This window comes from Argiope bruennichi, chromosome 1, assembly GCF_947563725.1.
Source record: "Argiope bruennichi chromosome 1, qqArgBrue1.1, whole genome shotgun sequence".
In the NCBI taxonomy this organism is placed as follows: Eukaryota; Metazoa; Arthropoda; class Arachnida; order Araneae; family Araneidae; genus Argiope; species Argiope bruennichi.
This window is the reverse complement of record NC_079151.1, coordinates 95,484,534-95,502,551: the sequence shown is the minus strand read 5'-3', so window position 1 is coordinate 95,502,551 and position 18,018 is coordinate 95,484,534. Positions and strand designations below refer to the sequence as shown.

At 31.2% G+C, this 18,018-nt stretch overlaps 1 protein-coding gene across 2 annotated transcripts in view; it reads right to left on the bottom strand.

Annotated features, from left to right (window-relative positions):
• LOC129966174 (uncharacterized) overlaps positions 1 to 18,018 on the bottom strand; it is a 448,724-nt gene that overhangs the window by 262,529 nt on the left and 168,177 nt on the right. For both annotated transcript variants that reach the window (XM_056080579.1, XM_056080587.1), the window contains exon 2: positions 3,475 to 3,543. In XM_056080579.1, coding sequence (XP_055936554.1) covers positions 3,475 to 3,543 — 69 coding nt within the window. The remainder of the gene's footprint in view (positions 1 to 3,474; positions 3,544 to 18,018) is intronic.

Below are 18,018 nucleotides of genomic sequence, written 5' to 3'. Positions count from 1 at the left end.
TTTGTTTTACAGGTTTGGTCTTCGGTGTTCTTTTTATAGCCTGAAGGGGGTTAGTAGTAAACGATGAAGCGGTAATACTTTATTGATACCACTGCCATGAAGGTTTTGGACTTTCAGTGATAGATCCTTGGTTCTTTTCCGGTACTTTTAGAGACTTGATCTGCTTCAGATTGCTAAATGGGGCATAAGGCAATTGTACCAAAAATCAAGAGCGTTCGAAAAGTATCAGAAAATAAGTATTCAAAATTTTCACTTGAGCATGAATCTTTTGATTTTTAGCATTCTTTCAGTAATGGATCTTCGGTTCTTTTACGGCACTTTTATAGACTTGCTCTGCACCAGATCGCTAAATAGGACATAGCGCAACTGTACCAAAAATCAAAAGTATACGAAAACTATTAGAAATTAAGTGCTGGAAGCTTTCACTTGAACATAAACTTTTATAATACTCCTTACTGAATTATATATCTGCAATAAACAATGGCATGGGACTCTATTATAAGCAAAAAAGCATCAGACTCTTCAATATTGTTACGGTATTTTTATGATACAGTACAGGTTTCGGAATATTGGACATAGTATCTAGGATATCGTATAATATCTTAGTCTAATAGGAGATGCAGTTTTATACCCAAGTTAATTAGGATTTGCTGGGGAAAACAGTTTTTCTAATAGTTACTAGTCATATTTATCTATTGATTATTTATTTTATAATCCTTTCAAACCAGCTAGTCTGAATAATATAGAAACATCAAAATTCTCTTTCCTTTGTGACTTCGAAAATTTCAAATTCTTTCTTCAGAAGCAATAATATTCAGAGCCTAAATAATGTGAGAAGTATACCCACTAATGAAGAAATGAATGAATAACAGCGATTACAGGATTAAGATACTCTGTAACAAATGAAAAGGAAATTAAAATTTTATCCTATGATATTTTTATAATACGTTTTGCAATGTTCTTTTCCAGCTTTTATTTAAAAAAATATCCCTGTATATTAGGATTTGTAAAAACATTATATGTTGATATTTAATATTTCAATTGTATTGAAGAGTTAAAAAAAAATTCTGGATGAGTAAGTATGAGAAAATTCTGATCTTAGTATAAATGAAATTCATTGTGGCCATGTACACCGAAGAGCCATTGCATTATAACCACCCTCCATCTATAGCAATGGGCTAGCCCAAGACAACAATACTACTGCGCTGCCCGGCTGATGTTGGATTATATAAAGTGACTGCACTGTCTTTCCACATATAGCACGATTAGCGAAAAAAACGCGAAAAGCAGCTGATTTATCAGACATAGATAAACGTCAAATCGTTATGGCTCGGTGACTGGGAACATCAATATCAGAAACGTTGTGTTTAGTGGGCTGTTCACGTACAGTTATTGTGAGCACATATCGAAAGTGGTGTATGGATGGTGACACAAAAAGTCGCCGTTCACCGGTATGCCGTCCACAGCGCATTGATTTCAGAGGAGAGAGGAAATTGCTACGCATTGTTCGCCCTGAGCGAAGAGCTACACCAGCCGGAATCACCCCCAACTACAACACTGGCAACGCAGACAGTGTTTCTCAACACACTGCGCTGTGTACATTGCTGCATGCATATGGCCTACGCATCCAGAGACCGATGTATGTCTCTGTACTGACGGCAAGTCACCACCAGCTGCGTCTGCAATGGACCAAGAAATATCGGAATTGGACATTAGAAGAATGGGAGAATGTTGCATTGTCAGTCAAATCATGTTTCGGATCCATCACATAGACAGGCAAAGGCGAATACGCTGATTTCCAAAAGAAACTCTGGTTCCAAGATGTACAGTTGGACAGACACAATTCGGTGGTGGAAGGTAGTATGGTATGGTCAATATTTTCATGGTGCATATTAGGACCCATAGAACAATCCCTGACGTCAGTGCGCTCATACTATTGTAATGCGATTACAGTGCGAAATACTATTGTAATGAATGGGTTGACATTGAACATCAGGTTCACCCATTCATTACAATAGCATTTCGAGGGACAAGGTGTTTACCAACAGAATAATATACCATGTCATAAGGGTCGAATCGTCAGGGTGGTTCGAGGAGCATTCCAGTCACTTTCAAATTATGTCTTGGCCTCCAAAGTCGCCGGACATTAATTCCCTAGAAGTATTTGTGGTCCCACCTGGAAAACTAAATTCGTGCTGCCACGCTATCCCCTCGCAATGTGAAGGAATTGCAGGACCAGTTGGTGAGCGATTGAGACCAGATAACTCAGACTACCCATCAGCACCTTGTGGAGTCAATTCCACGTCAGGTGCTGCCAGTTTTGCGTCGTAAAAATGGTCCTACATGTTATTAACAGGGTGTTCATAATGCAATGGCTCTTCGGTGTATGTACGCATGCATGATGTTCCATATCTTCTCCTAAACAAGTAGGCTAATTCAACCGAATTTTACATACTTATTATTCAAGATACAAGAAAGAACACCGTCAAATCAAAATACCAATATAATTAAATATTCAGTTAATTAGAAATTAACAATTTTTTTATATGTATATTTTGAAGAAATCTACAAGTATCATTTTTAAATTTCTCTTTTCTTTTAATACATCTTCTGACATTGCTTTTATTGGTCTTAAACTAAGGATTTAATACAAATTTTATGTCAAGCTTATAAAGCTTATGTTATGCTATTTTATTCACATTTCAGCATTTGTGATTGAAACTTTCTGTACTAATGCAAAAAAACGCCTATTTAATTGATAATCTAATTTTAATTACTTCTAAGAACATGATTTTATATGTAATAACATTTTATTCAAATATAGTTACTACATTAATAGCATTATACATGAAATTATTTTACCCTATGAATGGCCAGGTGTGTCAGCTAATATTAAATATATGTATTAAATCATTTTGATTTATTTATTATTTACTATTAAAATACTACTTAAGAAGAAAATTATTACTGCACATCAGATACAAACAATGTGTTACTTCATAAAAGTTTTCTGTGAAACTGAATGCTCCAAACTGGATCCAACTGAATACTGAATCTCCAAACTCAATTGCACAACACAGTTTTATCTAGGTTGTTTCTTATAGTATATATATCAGAATGTTTGGTTCAAATTAGTTTTCTAATTAATCTGAAGTGTTCTTTCTTAAAAATGATGAAAATATAAAGAAGTAAATGTATAATTCGTTTCAGAATTTCAAATGAAGAATTAGCACGTTGTAAAATATTTGAAATGAGCTGGTTTGAGGAAAATGTGAGATAATAAGGCATTTATTCTATTTATCCACGGGAAAAATTATAATTACCTCAATATTATGCAAATATAATAATCGAAAATAGATTATTATTATTAGAGCTCTTTGGTGTGTTGTAAAATAAATACTTGTAGAAATATTTACTAAAGAAAATGTGTAATGAGCATTTAAAATCAAGTGAAAATAAAGAAACTATATTTACCTATGGATGAAAATGTAATGCAGTAAGACAATAACAAGGCTATAGACCACGAATGAAACATTGGAGGACCTGAAAAAGATATAAAAATTATGTTAATGAAATATGATAATGTATGCTAAAAGTTATCTATTAAGTAACTACATAATACTCATATAATATTTCTAAGTATGGATTAAAATTTTAAATTAAACAAATATTAGGAACTAGAAAGTATAATGTTACAGATTTATAATGTTGCTTTCATACGCAATAAGTCTCCTGATAATAAGAATAGTTTTACGAGTGTCTCTGATGAATACTAAATGAATTCCGAGTCATTTCCCTAAAGCTGCCTTGATTTCGAACGTGGAGACTTTGAGAACAAAATCGAAGATTCCAGTAACTACAAGAATTTTATCTATATATTCAAATGCACAGGATTTTTGGCTATCTTTCTAGAAGCGTGTTTCAATTAGAAGCCATCAAGTGAGTTTTGAGTTTAATTCATGCGAGTAGCCAACTCGCTACTCTCATGACAGACGACTCAAGAGACATCAGTAGTTGAACGAAGTCTTTCTCCTAAGAGACCTGTCTGAGTTTTTCTTGTTTTTACGGTTGTTCATTACCCATCTACACCTTGCTTGCTTCTGTCTATTGCAAGTGCTGTTTTTCAGTATGTTTCGGCTGCATTTTGCTATCTGTGTATTATTGTAGAATAAAGCGTGTTTTTTTTTGTTTTTTTTTTTGTTATTGAAATTGTTAGACTTTTCAGAACGCATTCATTGCACCGAACCTTCATTGAATATTTTTCTTCAAAGCAATATTCAATTTTAAAGAAACTATTGAACTTCATGTTACCCATCAGATGTAAGCACAAAATAATCAATAATAATTTAGATATGTTTTTTATGAATATGTGATATGTATTGAAATACCTCATTTCCAGATATTAATGCAAGAAAATAATACAGTAAAGTCCTGATTAATACTGATAACAAATGGAAAAGTGTTATACTGTTCAATCTATAAAAATTTAAAATAAATTATCTTAAAAGAAGGTAGAAAATCATAATTTTCACTCTTTAATCGAATTTATCGCTTAAAATGTGTATTCGTATTGAAGGTGATAAAGATGTTGCCGATAACAAAATTGTAAAGGCTAACTTAATTTTGTGTAGAAGATTTATATATTACTTCACAAGATTTTACATAAGAAATTTTTACATATTTTGTGTCGAAAAAAATTCTATGTGATTGACACTTATAATATCGTATTAAATAATACTATACTTTTGGACTATTGGTTATAAATACATTTAAATACATTTCTTTTTATTCAAACAAATGTTATTCAAATTTCTTCTTATCTTGAAGTTTAACCAGCTTTAGAACTTCTTGGTTCAATCAGTGTTATTTTTATTTTATCGTCCTTTCTATTTCAAATTTATTTCCCTTCCATTTACATTTAAGCGAATGCATTAAGTTTTTAACTAAACCTTAATTTTATTCAAATTACCGACTGCAAATTTAAAGATCTTTTCAAATGCATTCCATCGCCTATTAATAATAATAAAAAGATAAACCATTTTGTTGTTAAGTCCCAGAAATAAGCGCTTTTCTCAGAGTTGAAGCACATAAAATATCACACACCGCCTGCTAATGAAGGCAAGAAAGAAAGGTCATGTTTCACGAAATTAACAAATGGAAAATCTGCATTAAAAATGACTCTAATAACTTGGGTTAATACTCAGAGGGGTGGAAAATCCTCTCAGGACCCCATACTTTATAGATATCTCCCTCTCAGTTGCGAAGTATCAGCCAAAAATATCGCTTCAATTTGTCTCGCTTAATAAACATGGCGCCCGTTTCTGCGGTATCTTTTGAAAAATAATGTCGGCCATTTTGAGCAGCGCGCCCAAAGAGAGGGAGCTTAATAATCCGCGAAAACTTACTGCGGATTAATCCCGTCAAAGAATGAGCAATAATACAAAAACACGAGCTATGACACGACAAAATAATCTCTGGATTTGGAAATGGGGAACTGAACTAACTGTCGTAAGGAGCCATTAACGTTTTAGTGTTCTGGAACTAAGCCTTTTAGGAGCCTTGGGGTTCCTCCGATACGAAATGGCTGCAGATCGCGTTATGACGGTGATTAAAAACAAAACCTTAACGCTGAGTCGCTGCAGAGTATCGACTATTAACGTAATTAAGTGAAGAAATATTAACCACGGGACTATACTAAAGCTAGCAGCCAATCTTAATGCGATTTAGTGGTAAGAACGATTACTTACCAGAGGTATCATTCTGATAGAATAGTATGGGTAACTGGATGTCTTTTTTTGGATTAATTTAAGACCATTGGAAGTATTAAAGCATATATATAATACAAATAATGTTCAGAATGGAGCAATTTTCTGGAATTACAACTAAGTTTAATTCACAGAAGCTTTGGAAGAATATTTTACAAAATGAAAAAATAAGTGCTGAAATTCTTTAATCATTTCACTTATTATAATGAGATTTAGTAATAAGCTAGTTTATCTTTCGAAAAGAAGGATATAAGAAATTATGTGTTTGAGGGCTATGGGTGGCACCTTTCAGGGAAAAATACAAGGATGAAAACTGAAGAATGACCACCCTGATACAACAAAGGTACTAGCTTGTAATCCTTATAGTCTTTCAATGCAGCATCCATCAGCATTCTCTACAATTTGTTTCAGGAAGTAGTGAAATGTATCAATCAATAACTCTACTTACACTTCAGACGAGACGATCTATTAATTTAAGAACTTTGAAGCAATTCGTTATCAATCCCTAATGGATGTTTTTGCTTTCTTGGGTTGAAGCTTTTTCTATTCAGAATCTGTACTAGTTTTTCGACCAAGATGTGATTTAAAGAAAAAAGGAACCATTCTGCGATATTCGATACCCAACAGCTCCAGTGATTCTTAAATCAACACATCGGTTCACACGAAGCAATAACAGAAATACTGATTCAAACATTCCACTAATTCCACGTCACTAGAAATAAAGTGTACAGAATGTAGATGAAAACATCGAAAGAATGTAAACACTATAATCTCATACCTTTGATTTGTAACATGCAATTGAATTGTTGCCTTCATTAAGTTTCCTTCCCATGTATATAACATTTCAAAAAACTTTAAACTAATGCTCCAAGAATGAACAGTCAAAAACATTGCTTGATTTCAATGCTGCTTTCTGGAAATAATAGCTTTAATTTTTGAATTATTTTACGAGTTCTTAAACAAGCATTGCTTGAAAGAATAATAATAAAAAGAAAACTTAAAATTTTTATCTCGTATCATTTTTTTTATATGAGAATAGATAGAATTTAGGTATACGATATATTAATTATATAGAATTTAAGTATACGATATATTAATTATATAGAATTTAAGTATACGATTATCTTAAGAAGATAAAGGAACAACGTTAAATATGAAACAAAACAAAACTATTTATTTACTTAATTTAATAACGATGAAATATTAATTTATTTATTCCTATTTTCTAACAGTTAGAGTCTTGTGGTTATTATCTCTTTATTGAAAACTCATGTTATTTAAAAATTCACTGTAAAAATGATGCTATAATAGAAGATGAAAACTACTATTCAAATTAATTGGAATACAAGTTTTAAATCATTCGTATGAACTCAATTTAAATGCAAAAATTAGATTTGAATTTAGATAAAAAAAATTCCTTCTCTCAAGAATAAATCTAAGTAAAAATAAGAAAACAGGTCAAAATTATGTTTTAATTATAATTTCAGCGTTTAATGAAGAAAGGGCTGTTTTTGCATAATTATTTTAAAAAAATATTTGAAAGTTTGAAGATTAAAGGTATATCTTGTGTCAATTAAACGTTCATATAAATTACTTATAAAATTTTTAGTTTTATCTTTCATTTATATAAATTATAATGTAAATTTTAAATTTAGAACATATTACATCCTTTAAAAGAACAAATAAATAAAATTTAATTAAACTAGAAAAATTGAATAACGATTTTAATTCATTTCCAAACACATATTGATTTCATTTTAATTTTATATAATAATCATTTAATTCTTTTGAAAAACTTAATATTGATATAAAAGAAAGTAAAAAAAAAAACAACCTTTGAACTTTATAAAATGTGAAACCAAAAATTTTGTTTTAATCGAAAAGCATTTACCCACTTTTACTCCAAGCTTTCTACCTAAATGACTTCTTACCTCAGGATAAAGCGAAAAAGTAACAAAAAAAGAAACTCTTAAATTTTGGAAAAAGAAAACTTAATTATATGAATTCGAACGTTATTAGCTTAGACACTGCTGCACTTTTACTTCAGAATGTTCATCAACATTTATAATTTTTTTTCTTTCATAGTTTATTTGATAATGCGTTTCTAAAACCATGCACTCTTTTAATCTAAGAAACATCCGTAATAAAGTCAAGGAAGAATGCAGAGTGAATTAAAAACTTCCCCAAACTTCTAGTATACGTTAGATGTAAATTGCAAACGATTTTTTCTTTCGTTTTGTTCTTTATGTTTTTTTTAACTATCGCGCGCTTTTACCAACGCAGCCGTGTCATTTTATTTTAACTTTTAATTCTTTTTCGGAGAAAGGAGGGAAGGTACTGATGGTGTTGCAGATTCTTAATGGCTTTTTCTAAACACAGAACCCACAGGAGGTGGCTTTTACGTTTTTGATATCGATTCAAGCGGCATCTTTTGTCCAATTCCTTGTTTTAATGGGAAAAGAATGAAATGGAAGTTTTAAGAAAAGAAAATAGAAAAAGAAGGGGAAAAAATCAATTTAAAATTGAAGAATAATCCGATAAATCCGAATAAGATTGGGAAGAAAGAACCTTTTTCTGAGTAACTAGAGGTCTTTTTTGACGGAAAGAGAGGGAATTAAAAACGAAATTCCTTTCTCAAAAGGGGAGATTTATATTTAAAATTTTTATTTCGGGGGCTAAAAATTTATTGCAGATTTAAGAAGAAGCCTTCTTAAAAACATTTTAGATTTCAGATGGTTTTAATTTGTGATGCGCATTTTTTTCTTGGAATTTATTTTTTGATTGAAAAGAAAAGTTATAATTTCTATTATAAGGTTTAGGATAATTTAAGTTAAATAAAAAAAAAAGAGATTTTAAATGCCTTTCATTAACTGATCAGATTATAATTCTAAAAAACATTATTTAATTATTATTAATTAGAGTTCTTTTTGTTAATTATAACTTTTCTTTCATAAAACCTCCAAAACTTCAAATGTATGTATGACCTGAAAGAAATTAGATTAAAAATTTATTAAAGAGAACAATTCAATATGAACACCGGATTCTAATATATTCTGAGTTCATTTCAAAGTTGCTATGTAGAATTAATGATTAAATCACTACGTTGGGGTTTGGCTTGCTTTATGCATTGATCATCCTATTCAGAATGTGCTCAATTCAGGATATGTTTTATTGTAGTGTTGAATTGTCGTCGAATTGTTGTTGAATTTATTGTAGTGTTGTATTTTTGTCATGTCGCCGTCATCAATACATCACAACCCTTGTGATTATAAACATCAGGAGCAAGTTGATGATGTTCTGTCAGGAAAATATCTGAGCATCCAGACCACATAAACAAAAGCTTCAACATATTATGAAGATATTAAATTCAACATGTAGCAACTAAGTACATTTGATAAAATTAAAACAAAATTTTCAATTTATATTTTAGAAAACCAAGATTTTTCTTAAAGTAATTAAACATAATAACATTATATCAAAAAGATATCTACAATCAAAGCTTTGCACCATGGACAAGGAAGCTTGACTGTGGTGACGACAACTTAAAAAATATTGAGAATCACAAATTTGATTTTACATACACAAAATAGCTTAGTCTGTGTTATCTGGAAAAAAAATCATATTCTTTCTTAAGCGGCGGTCCAACGACCTGCCACTTCACGGATTTGGTCATAGATATGACATCCGACCCACTGGTTGACCCCCCCCCCCCGTCGCCCGTGGTACGCCTGTAGCTTCCCGCAAAATGTCGGTAAATGGATAAATATCAAAGAGCCGGAAAATTTGTTTGGGCTATGGGGAGGGAGGGGGTCAAAGACACTGAGGGTTTTGAGCGGTCGAAGGGGGAACGCGTGCCGTCTGAAGATTTCTCCGGTCGTAGGTCCGCTGCCACAGACGGGGGTGGCACCACGAAGGAAGGGTGACAGTTTTATGACATCTGTGAAGATCCTCCGGTCGTGGGACCACGGCTTTATAATGATGTCCGCCCGTACCACTTGCGGTTGCAAGAAATTCACAATAGCGTTCGCCATAAGTTCACTGGATCTCGTAGCGAGGCCACAAAAAGTAACCAATACTTTATAGAGATCAGAAAAATATTTATATCTTCTAGATGAATTAATTTTCGATCTAAGACTCCTCCTGTGTTCCAGCAAACAATCTCAGTTGACGTATCGCGAACATCATTTTTACTTCTATGGCAATTGTCTGCTGTGTAACACATCGTTGGCGATCCTGTGGTATGCTAGTATCTCCACTAACATGGTACGTATTTCCACCACAAGTGGTTAAATAACAGTCTTTAATTTATCTATATAAAATCAGAGCTATCAGCTGAGAAATATTTTATATTCAATTTATAAATTAAAGTATGACTAAAATAATTTTAATATATTCTTTATTCACATTATACATAATTTGAAATATTAACCCTAATCTTCGGCAGCTAATAATCCTGTTTTACTTCTTCATCATACTTCTTTAGAATAAATCTTTTCGGACGTGAAATCATCAGGGCTCGACCTTATTGTTAAGTGGCAATATTTGACAAAAGGAATTTTTGCTTTCCGCTGAAGCAGTCTACAGAAAGAGCGTGTATCGTGAAGTGACGATGTATTTGAAAATTGCGTGACGAAGCTTTTCTGTAATAAGATTAGCGTGATAGCACGCAATAATACTCTTTTAGAAACCAAGTCACGGACAACTTTTTAGATATTCTTTAAGAGAATGTTTGGAAGAATTGTAGCTTTTCTCAACCTCCATCCAATCTGATTTTAGAATATCGTATTTTTGAATTATTTAGTAGAAATCATTTGTAGACTAAGAGCACAGCACAATGGAGAAAAAAGAAGTCCTTTGAAGTGAATGGAATAAATTTTTAAAAGAATGTTTCCCGTTCTAAATTTTTTGCTATTCTACAAGAAAAATATCTTGCTAATGGTGCTGCTAACTATCACAAGTACCACCTAATATTGTTAAAAAAAAACCTGCTGGCATATATTCTTAAAAAAATGATATAGAAAATATACATTTAATGTTTCATTTTTAGGATTTTTTTTTTATTTTTCGATAAGAGCATTAAAAATGGTTATGCTATATTTTACTGAATTTATCAATGTTTTAATTTTTTTAAATTCCCTAGACGGTTGTTGAAAGGGGATATGTCATTATCGGAGTGCCGTATTTTTATAGAATATTTACTTGACTGAAAAGTAACGTTTGTAGGAGGTTTTTTTTAGGGGTCGGCGTTATGAGAAAATTAATTTGTTACTAAATATATTTATTGAGCTTATTTTTACAGTTTGGAAGAAAAATATGTAGTTTCAGTTTTTTGCTTTGGTGTAATACAGTTTCTGTTTTGAATATTTTATTTTCGAATAAGTATTAAAAGAAGAAGTATAAGAAATGATGAGTTGGTTAATTTTTTAAAGGTTTTGTAATGATGCAAATTTGCATTATTGAGTCATTGGGTTAAGTTAATCTCACAATAAAAAAATAGTTTTACAAATATTTTTAATGTATATCAAATCATTGGTGACAAAAAGAAAAGTTCTGGTGCAGGAGTGGCGAACCTTTATGAATCAAAGTGACATTTTTTCTAAAGAAATGTCTAATGAGATATAGACGTGCCGACAAATAATTTTGGCTTGTAATTTTTGGGAAGATAATAAAACCAAACACTAACAACTCAAAACCCTTTATTTACTACGAAAAAATACATTTTGCACTGTATAGTAGTAAATGTTTTAGTTATACGTGTAATTCAAATTAAAATAGCATTAATGTGACTTCTGTTGTTTTAGATTAGATGACATATAATTTATATTAGGATTTTAAGATTTTCAGAATGCGCGCTGAATTGGAGTCATCTGCCAAATGGTTTCTAAGCGAGTCTTTAATGTTTTTTCTCTCTGAAAATGACTCGCAGGCATAGATAAAAATATACTCAAAATAGAATGAGCCAGCTTCTTCAAACAATTAAATGCTTAAATTGAATTCCATGTTTCCAAAATTTTGTTACTGGCATTTTTACTTATGAGTGTGTTAACTTTTCTGTTTCAATCAGCTCCAACTTTTTCCTGGTTTCAATAAATTTTTGAACCCACATTGAACTGGACTGGAAATCTATCAGTTGCATTTCAAATTCTTCGATGTCCAACCAATCGAATTGGGACAAATTCAGTTTATCAAATGAAGTCACATGCAAGCCGTTTTGCAAACCGTAAAATGCAAACCGTTTTCATCTGCGGTGTGCCCGAAATATTGTGTCGCGTGCAACTGGTTCGTCATCTCTGTTATAGAGTATTGGAGAATTGAAGCAATATTTCTATTAGCAACTTCCTTCTAGAAAATTAAATATCCTGTCACGCAGACTATATAAGTGGAGGCACTCAAACGATTTAATTCTCTGTTTGGATTGTTGATTGAGAAGTGATATTTGTAGTCTAATTGTACTCTATTTGTAGTCTAAAAGGTATACTGTGTTGTTGCTGCTGTTTAAAAACGTTTGTTATTCGCATGTGTATTGCATATTTCTGCAAGAAATGTCTTTATGTACATCAAAGACTACTACTTATTCTTGAAAAGCATTAAATATTCTTTCCATTTTTATCTTATTATGCAAATAGAAAGTAGATGAAACTTCAATATGCGAATTTGACAAATTAAATTTACAGTAACTAGTAAATGACAAGTTAAATTACGATGCTTCATTGCGATAAATAATTTCAATATATAAACAAACAAAAATCGAATTCCGTAGAAGTTTAAAATATGTCGATTCATCAAAATCTGTAAGTTCATATTCAAGTTGATAGCGATATTTTTGTTGTTGGGTGAAAGACAATAAAGCTATTATTTCTTCTCTTTCTGACTGTAAATTTAACTTATCCTACAGTGTGGAAATCCATTGTAAGACGAGTAACTGACTGTAAATTTAATTTGTCTTACGATATGTAAATCCATTTTAAGACAAGTAACTGACTGTAAATTTAACGTGTCTTACCATGCGAAAATCCATCAAAAGACAAGCAACAGACTGTAAATTTAACTTGTCTTACTATGCGAAAATCCAATGTAAGACAAGTAACTGACTGTAAATTTAACTTGTATTACCATGCGAAAATCCATCAAAAGACAAGCAACCGACTGTAAATTTAACTTGTTTTACCATGCGAAAATCCATCAAAAGACAAGCAACAGACTGTAAATTTAACTTGTTTTACCATGCGAAAATCCATCAAAAGACAAGCAACAGACTGTAAATTTAACTTGTCTTACTATGCGAAAATCCAATGTAAGACAAGTAACTGACTGTAAATTTAACTTGTATTACATGGGGAAATCCATTATAAGACAAGCAGACAAGCAACCGAATGTAAATTTAACTTGTCTTCATGTGAATGCGTTTGTGAAATACAATCCATTATTCCATCACGCAGACGATAAAAAAAATGGAATCGCTGCTGTAAAAATCATCAATAGTTTCAACAGATTTTGGATGGAACTAAGTAGCCTAATAGAGGTTTGTTAAATGGTATCAGAGATTGCATTAAGATCTCCCAGTGAGAAAGTTCAATTATATTAGATGGCGAAAATACAACTTTATTCGACCGTACATTAGGACAGAAGGTTGAAAGAAAAGAAATTACATCACTGCAAATGTTCTTTTAAACGATCAAAATAGCTACAATAATCGCTTTCAATAGCAGCCTTTTGATTTTCAATCGACCGTACAAATTCCATCGTGCAGAAACAATAAATAAGGAGTATCTATCTAGTTCGAACAACAATCGAACGTACACTTTTAGAAAATAAAATAAAAAAAGAGGTTTTTTTTTGTGTTGTTTACGCTCGATAAAGACAAGAGAGCTTACCCTTTTTCATTATTTCTTTTATTTTCACACACACAAAAAAAACAGTTTTTGTATTTCTTTATCTCCTGAGAGAGAAAGAAACAAAAAAAGTATTTTGAGTGAAAGAGTGTTGATTTGTTCGTGCCAATGAAACTTGATAGCATTATCTGCAAAGACAGTAAAAGAAAATGGATATCACAGAGCAAATTTGACCAAAAAAATCTTTATCAGATTTGTCCAATCGTTAATAATCTTTCCTTCCCCAGACAAATCGCAATTTCGTATTATACAGATGTTATCAGGTTCCTCTTAAGCTATTCTTTAAGATTACCCCCGAAGTTCATCTGTTGTTTCACAAAGAAAAACTTAATGGAAAAGAAAAGAACAAAAAAAGAAAAATTCGGAAGTTGTCATTTTGTTTTTGCAGTTTTGCTCTCTTGTAATCTTTCCAATAGAGGAGAAATCAAACATTAACAACCACTGACTAGAGAGAAGATGTAGAAAAAGATCAATAAAATGCCGTTGCTCTACAGAGATAAAGTCTCAGCAATAAATAACTGAACCTCGATCTAAGAAAACTTGTATCCAATAAATTCGATCCAATGTCTGCAGAACTGAACTATTATAGAACAATTTTGCAGATAATCTTATATATGTATGCATCATACTATAACATCGGCAAATAATAAAATCTGTCACCTCAAAATTTAAAAAAAAGGAAGAAAACTGAAAAATCCATACAAAAGAATTCTATTGAAATAGAGAAATGTGTAATTTTTAAATTAAAATGGACAAATATATGTAATTATATCTTAAAATCTAATTTAATTCTTAATTAATTTCTAAATTTTTATCTTAATTTAACCTATATTAACTTCTTTCTTAAATGGTCTCTTATTTCCTGATCCAATTTCCCCTTTTTTATTTAATTAATCCCATACGAGCTTTGTAAAACTATTGAAATCAAAAATTTCTCACGCTCCGAGCGAAGGGATAAAACTACTTACTGTTTACAACATTCTCTTAAAGATACCTAGATTTTCCTATGCTAATCTACCCTGGTTAAAGAAATCCCTATCAAAATCTTATAGTAAAAGGGAAAAATTCTTCAAGGGAAAATGTCTTTCTCTTTTGCTCTTCTGCTCTTGTGTCGCGATGTAGACTGACGTATTTCTGACCACTTATTCTTTGTACTTAAATTATATCTCCCGGAATGGAATAAAGCAAAGGTATGAAATTTCAAAAGTGTCTTCTCTTTTCGGCCACGCATCTGTTTAAAATTTGTTTACATTATATATATATAATAATCTGTTTTGAACCTAGACGAACAGCATCAATTGAATATACTCTGTCCACTCATTTATGGTACATGAATGTAATAATTTTAATTTCATAAAAAATCTAAAATAAAAATTTTAAAAATAATTATTTCTTCATCAGTCGAACTCTGACTTCATTTCTGAGTTGCGCAGACTTTTTTTTTTTTTTTTGCTCTTTAAAGGAAAATTCAATTTTCTTCTAAAGCTATAAAAGCTCCGAGAACAATAACACATTCTCGTTTTCCTGATATATACCTTCCTATTCAGGCTACTTCAGTACTTGATCATGGTTTTGACAAAGAAATTTCTAAACACATCTTAAGAATTTATATTAAAAAAAAAGAATGAAAATGTGATTTCTAGTTAATTTACTCCATTCTGCTTTACCAAGATAACTCGTTCATAAATGTGATGGTATTTATATTTCCATAACGCTAGCGAGCATTAAAACCTAACTTACTGAAAAAATTCAAACCTCATGCATTGAAGAAAAACCGAAAATTAGATTCAAATTCAAAGAAAGCAAAGCTCTTAATGAACTACTATAACTTAGTGTAATCATACAAATGAACGATATGAAGGTAAAATATAAACAAAGAGCTTGTCTAAAATATTTCGTATTTTTCAGTTATTTTATTTTAAATGTTTGTGATTAAGTTACGAATTTAAACACAGAATACACAAAATATTTCAGAATTAAAATCAATCTTAATAATAAATTGCAGTCATTCAATCTATATGATTTAGGACCCTCATGCTTTGCCTCCGTTTCCTTTTCCATCCAAAAGGCTTTGTTTGTTTACGTTAATATTGCAATAATCCGCCCCGTAAAAAGGGTTGTGACGTGTGTGTAACTAAGTCGTTCTCTTGGCCCTAGTTGGCGCTACTTTAGAAACAAGAGGCGCTCCCCCCTCAGGCTTAAATCAGCTGTCTTCGAACAGCGGGCTTGTCCATGGCAAGTGCCATAAGAAACAACAACAACAATATTGCAATAAATTACATCAGTTATCAATACATAATTAATTTTGACGCAATTCCTAATGCACAATACTTTTTCTGTTAATTTATTTCAAAGGTAAAATATAATAAAGTGCAATTATATGTGTTTTCTAAAACATATGTTGTTGTAAAAGTTGCGATGTGTATGTAACATTTCAAATGTTTTCGATAATAATTATTATATGCTTTCTTTATTTTGATGTTTGAATTTCTTATTGCTTTGGATCTCTTACTTGCTGCATGCAAATACGTCGAATACTGTTCTTTAAACTCTCTCTTTCTCTCTCTCTCTCTCACTCTGTTTCTCAAAATGCTTCTGTTTTTTCAATTAATCAGGATATGAAAATCTTTTTGAACCTTTATTTTCTTTCTCTTTCTGTTCTTTCTTCGTTTCCAATACTTTTTTTTAAATGCTGAAGCTGATATTCATTCCTTTAGTCCTAATATCCACATCGCAACTTTTACAACAACATATGTTTTAGAAAACACATAGAATTGCACTTTCCCCCCTCCAAATTGCAAGAAAACAGTAAAAGAGTCAATTTGCTGTGTTTATAGTAAATATTACATATTGTGCTAAAAGAACATTAGAAAAATCAGCGGGAAAAACACAAAACCGTAAAAGTAATAATCATTATCATTCTTCATGGTACATTAAGTCTGCTAAAATAAACTTACCACCATCATTATCGAGAGCTGAAGGCGGAAACCAACATGTCGAACATAAGCCTATCGATTGGAATACTGACGAAAAGTTAAAACGATATCTTTATTATCGTCTGTCACCAACGACAGCCATATGACAACTCAACTCCGAAAGGAATAAAACACAAGCTACAGAATAACGGAGTAGCTGATTGGACAAAACGAAGCAAACATATTTTATTTTTTGTTTTGCATAGCTATGCGTTATTCGTAAATATATTTTTTTCATGTTCTTTCAGTTTTCGAAGTAATTAATGCAGGGAACGCTGGATAATGATCTTTCCATTCGTTTAGAATAACTTAGTCACTAGGGTTACAGGATAATTTTGCTGTCACGCCAATTCGACGATAGAAATCGGAATATTTTTATTCTCATAATGACTGGGAGAAAGGATTTTCTGTAGTTCCTTTCTACTAATATTGTATTTTTACCCCAGTACAAGGATTACACGAATTCCAAATGAGTATTTAAGATTGTATGAATATTTTTCAGAAGTTTTTAAATTTTAAATTTTTGTCCCGATTTTAATAAATATATATATTTGATTTTTTTCTCTAAATTATATTTATGTTTTCTAAGAACAAGAACTATGATAATAAATTGTTCAAAGAAGATTGCATTTGCAATCAAAACCATGAATTCCATGACTTTATTTTAAATTCTAATTGTAGATTTTAATTCCTTTTATTATTTTTAAAATTCAGTATTTCTAATGACATCAGCGCTTTGTACCGTTTAGTAAAATTTTAGTAAAGTTAATAGTTTAGTATTTTTTTTTTGTTAGTTTGATAGATTGCATTGTATTTTATATATTTTAAAGTAAGAATTAAAAATTGCCATAACAGATTATAACTCTGTCTCTACTCCATAATATAGCTCATATGTTACATAGTGTAATAAAATCTGAAAAATTAATTAATTTCTTTGTTATCTTCTTATTTCTCTGAAAGAGAATTATTTTTATTTTTATATTGTTAATTTTTTATCAATAAGCTTTTTCATATAAAAATTTTTATTAGTTCCCTCTAATAATAGTTATTTTTTAAATTCTATTCAAATAATTTATACAATTACTCTCTTGATGCATTCATGCATATACGTTTCCTTATTTTGAGAAATTAACTAAGAAAATTTATTTCAAATTTTCATGGAGGTGGTGACCTGGTGGTAAGGTCTCGGCTTGTGAGCCATAGGGTTTGAGGTTTGAGACTCGATTCCACCGAAGACCCGTCGTGTAAGGGGGTCTGTTGCACGTGAAATCCGTCATGCCAAACGTCCTCCCGCTGGTGTGGTGTGGTGTGGAGAGGGGGGTGCCAGCTCAGTTGTCGTCCTCGTAATCTGACCGCGGTTCAAAATTACGAAGTCTGTCCCAACAT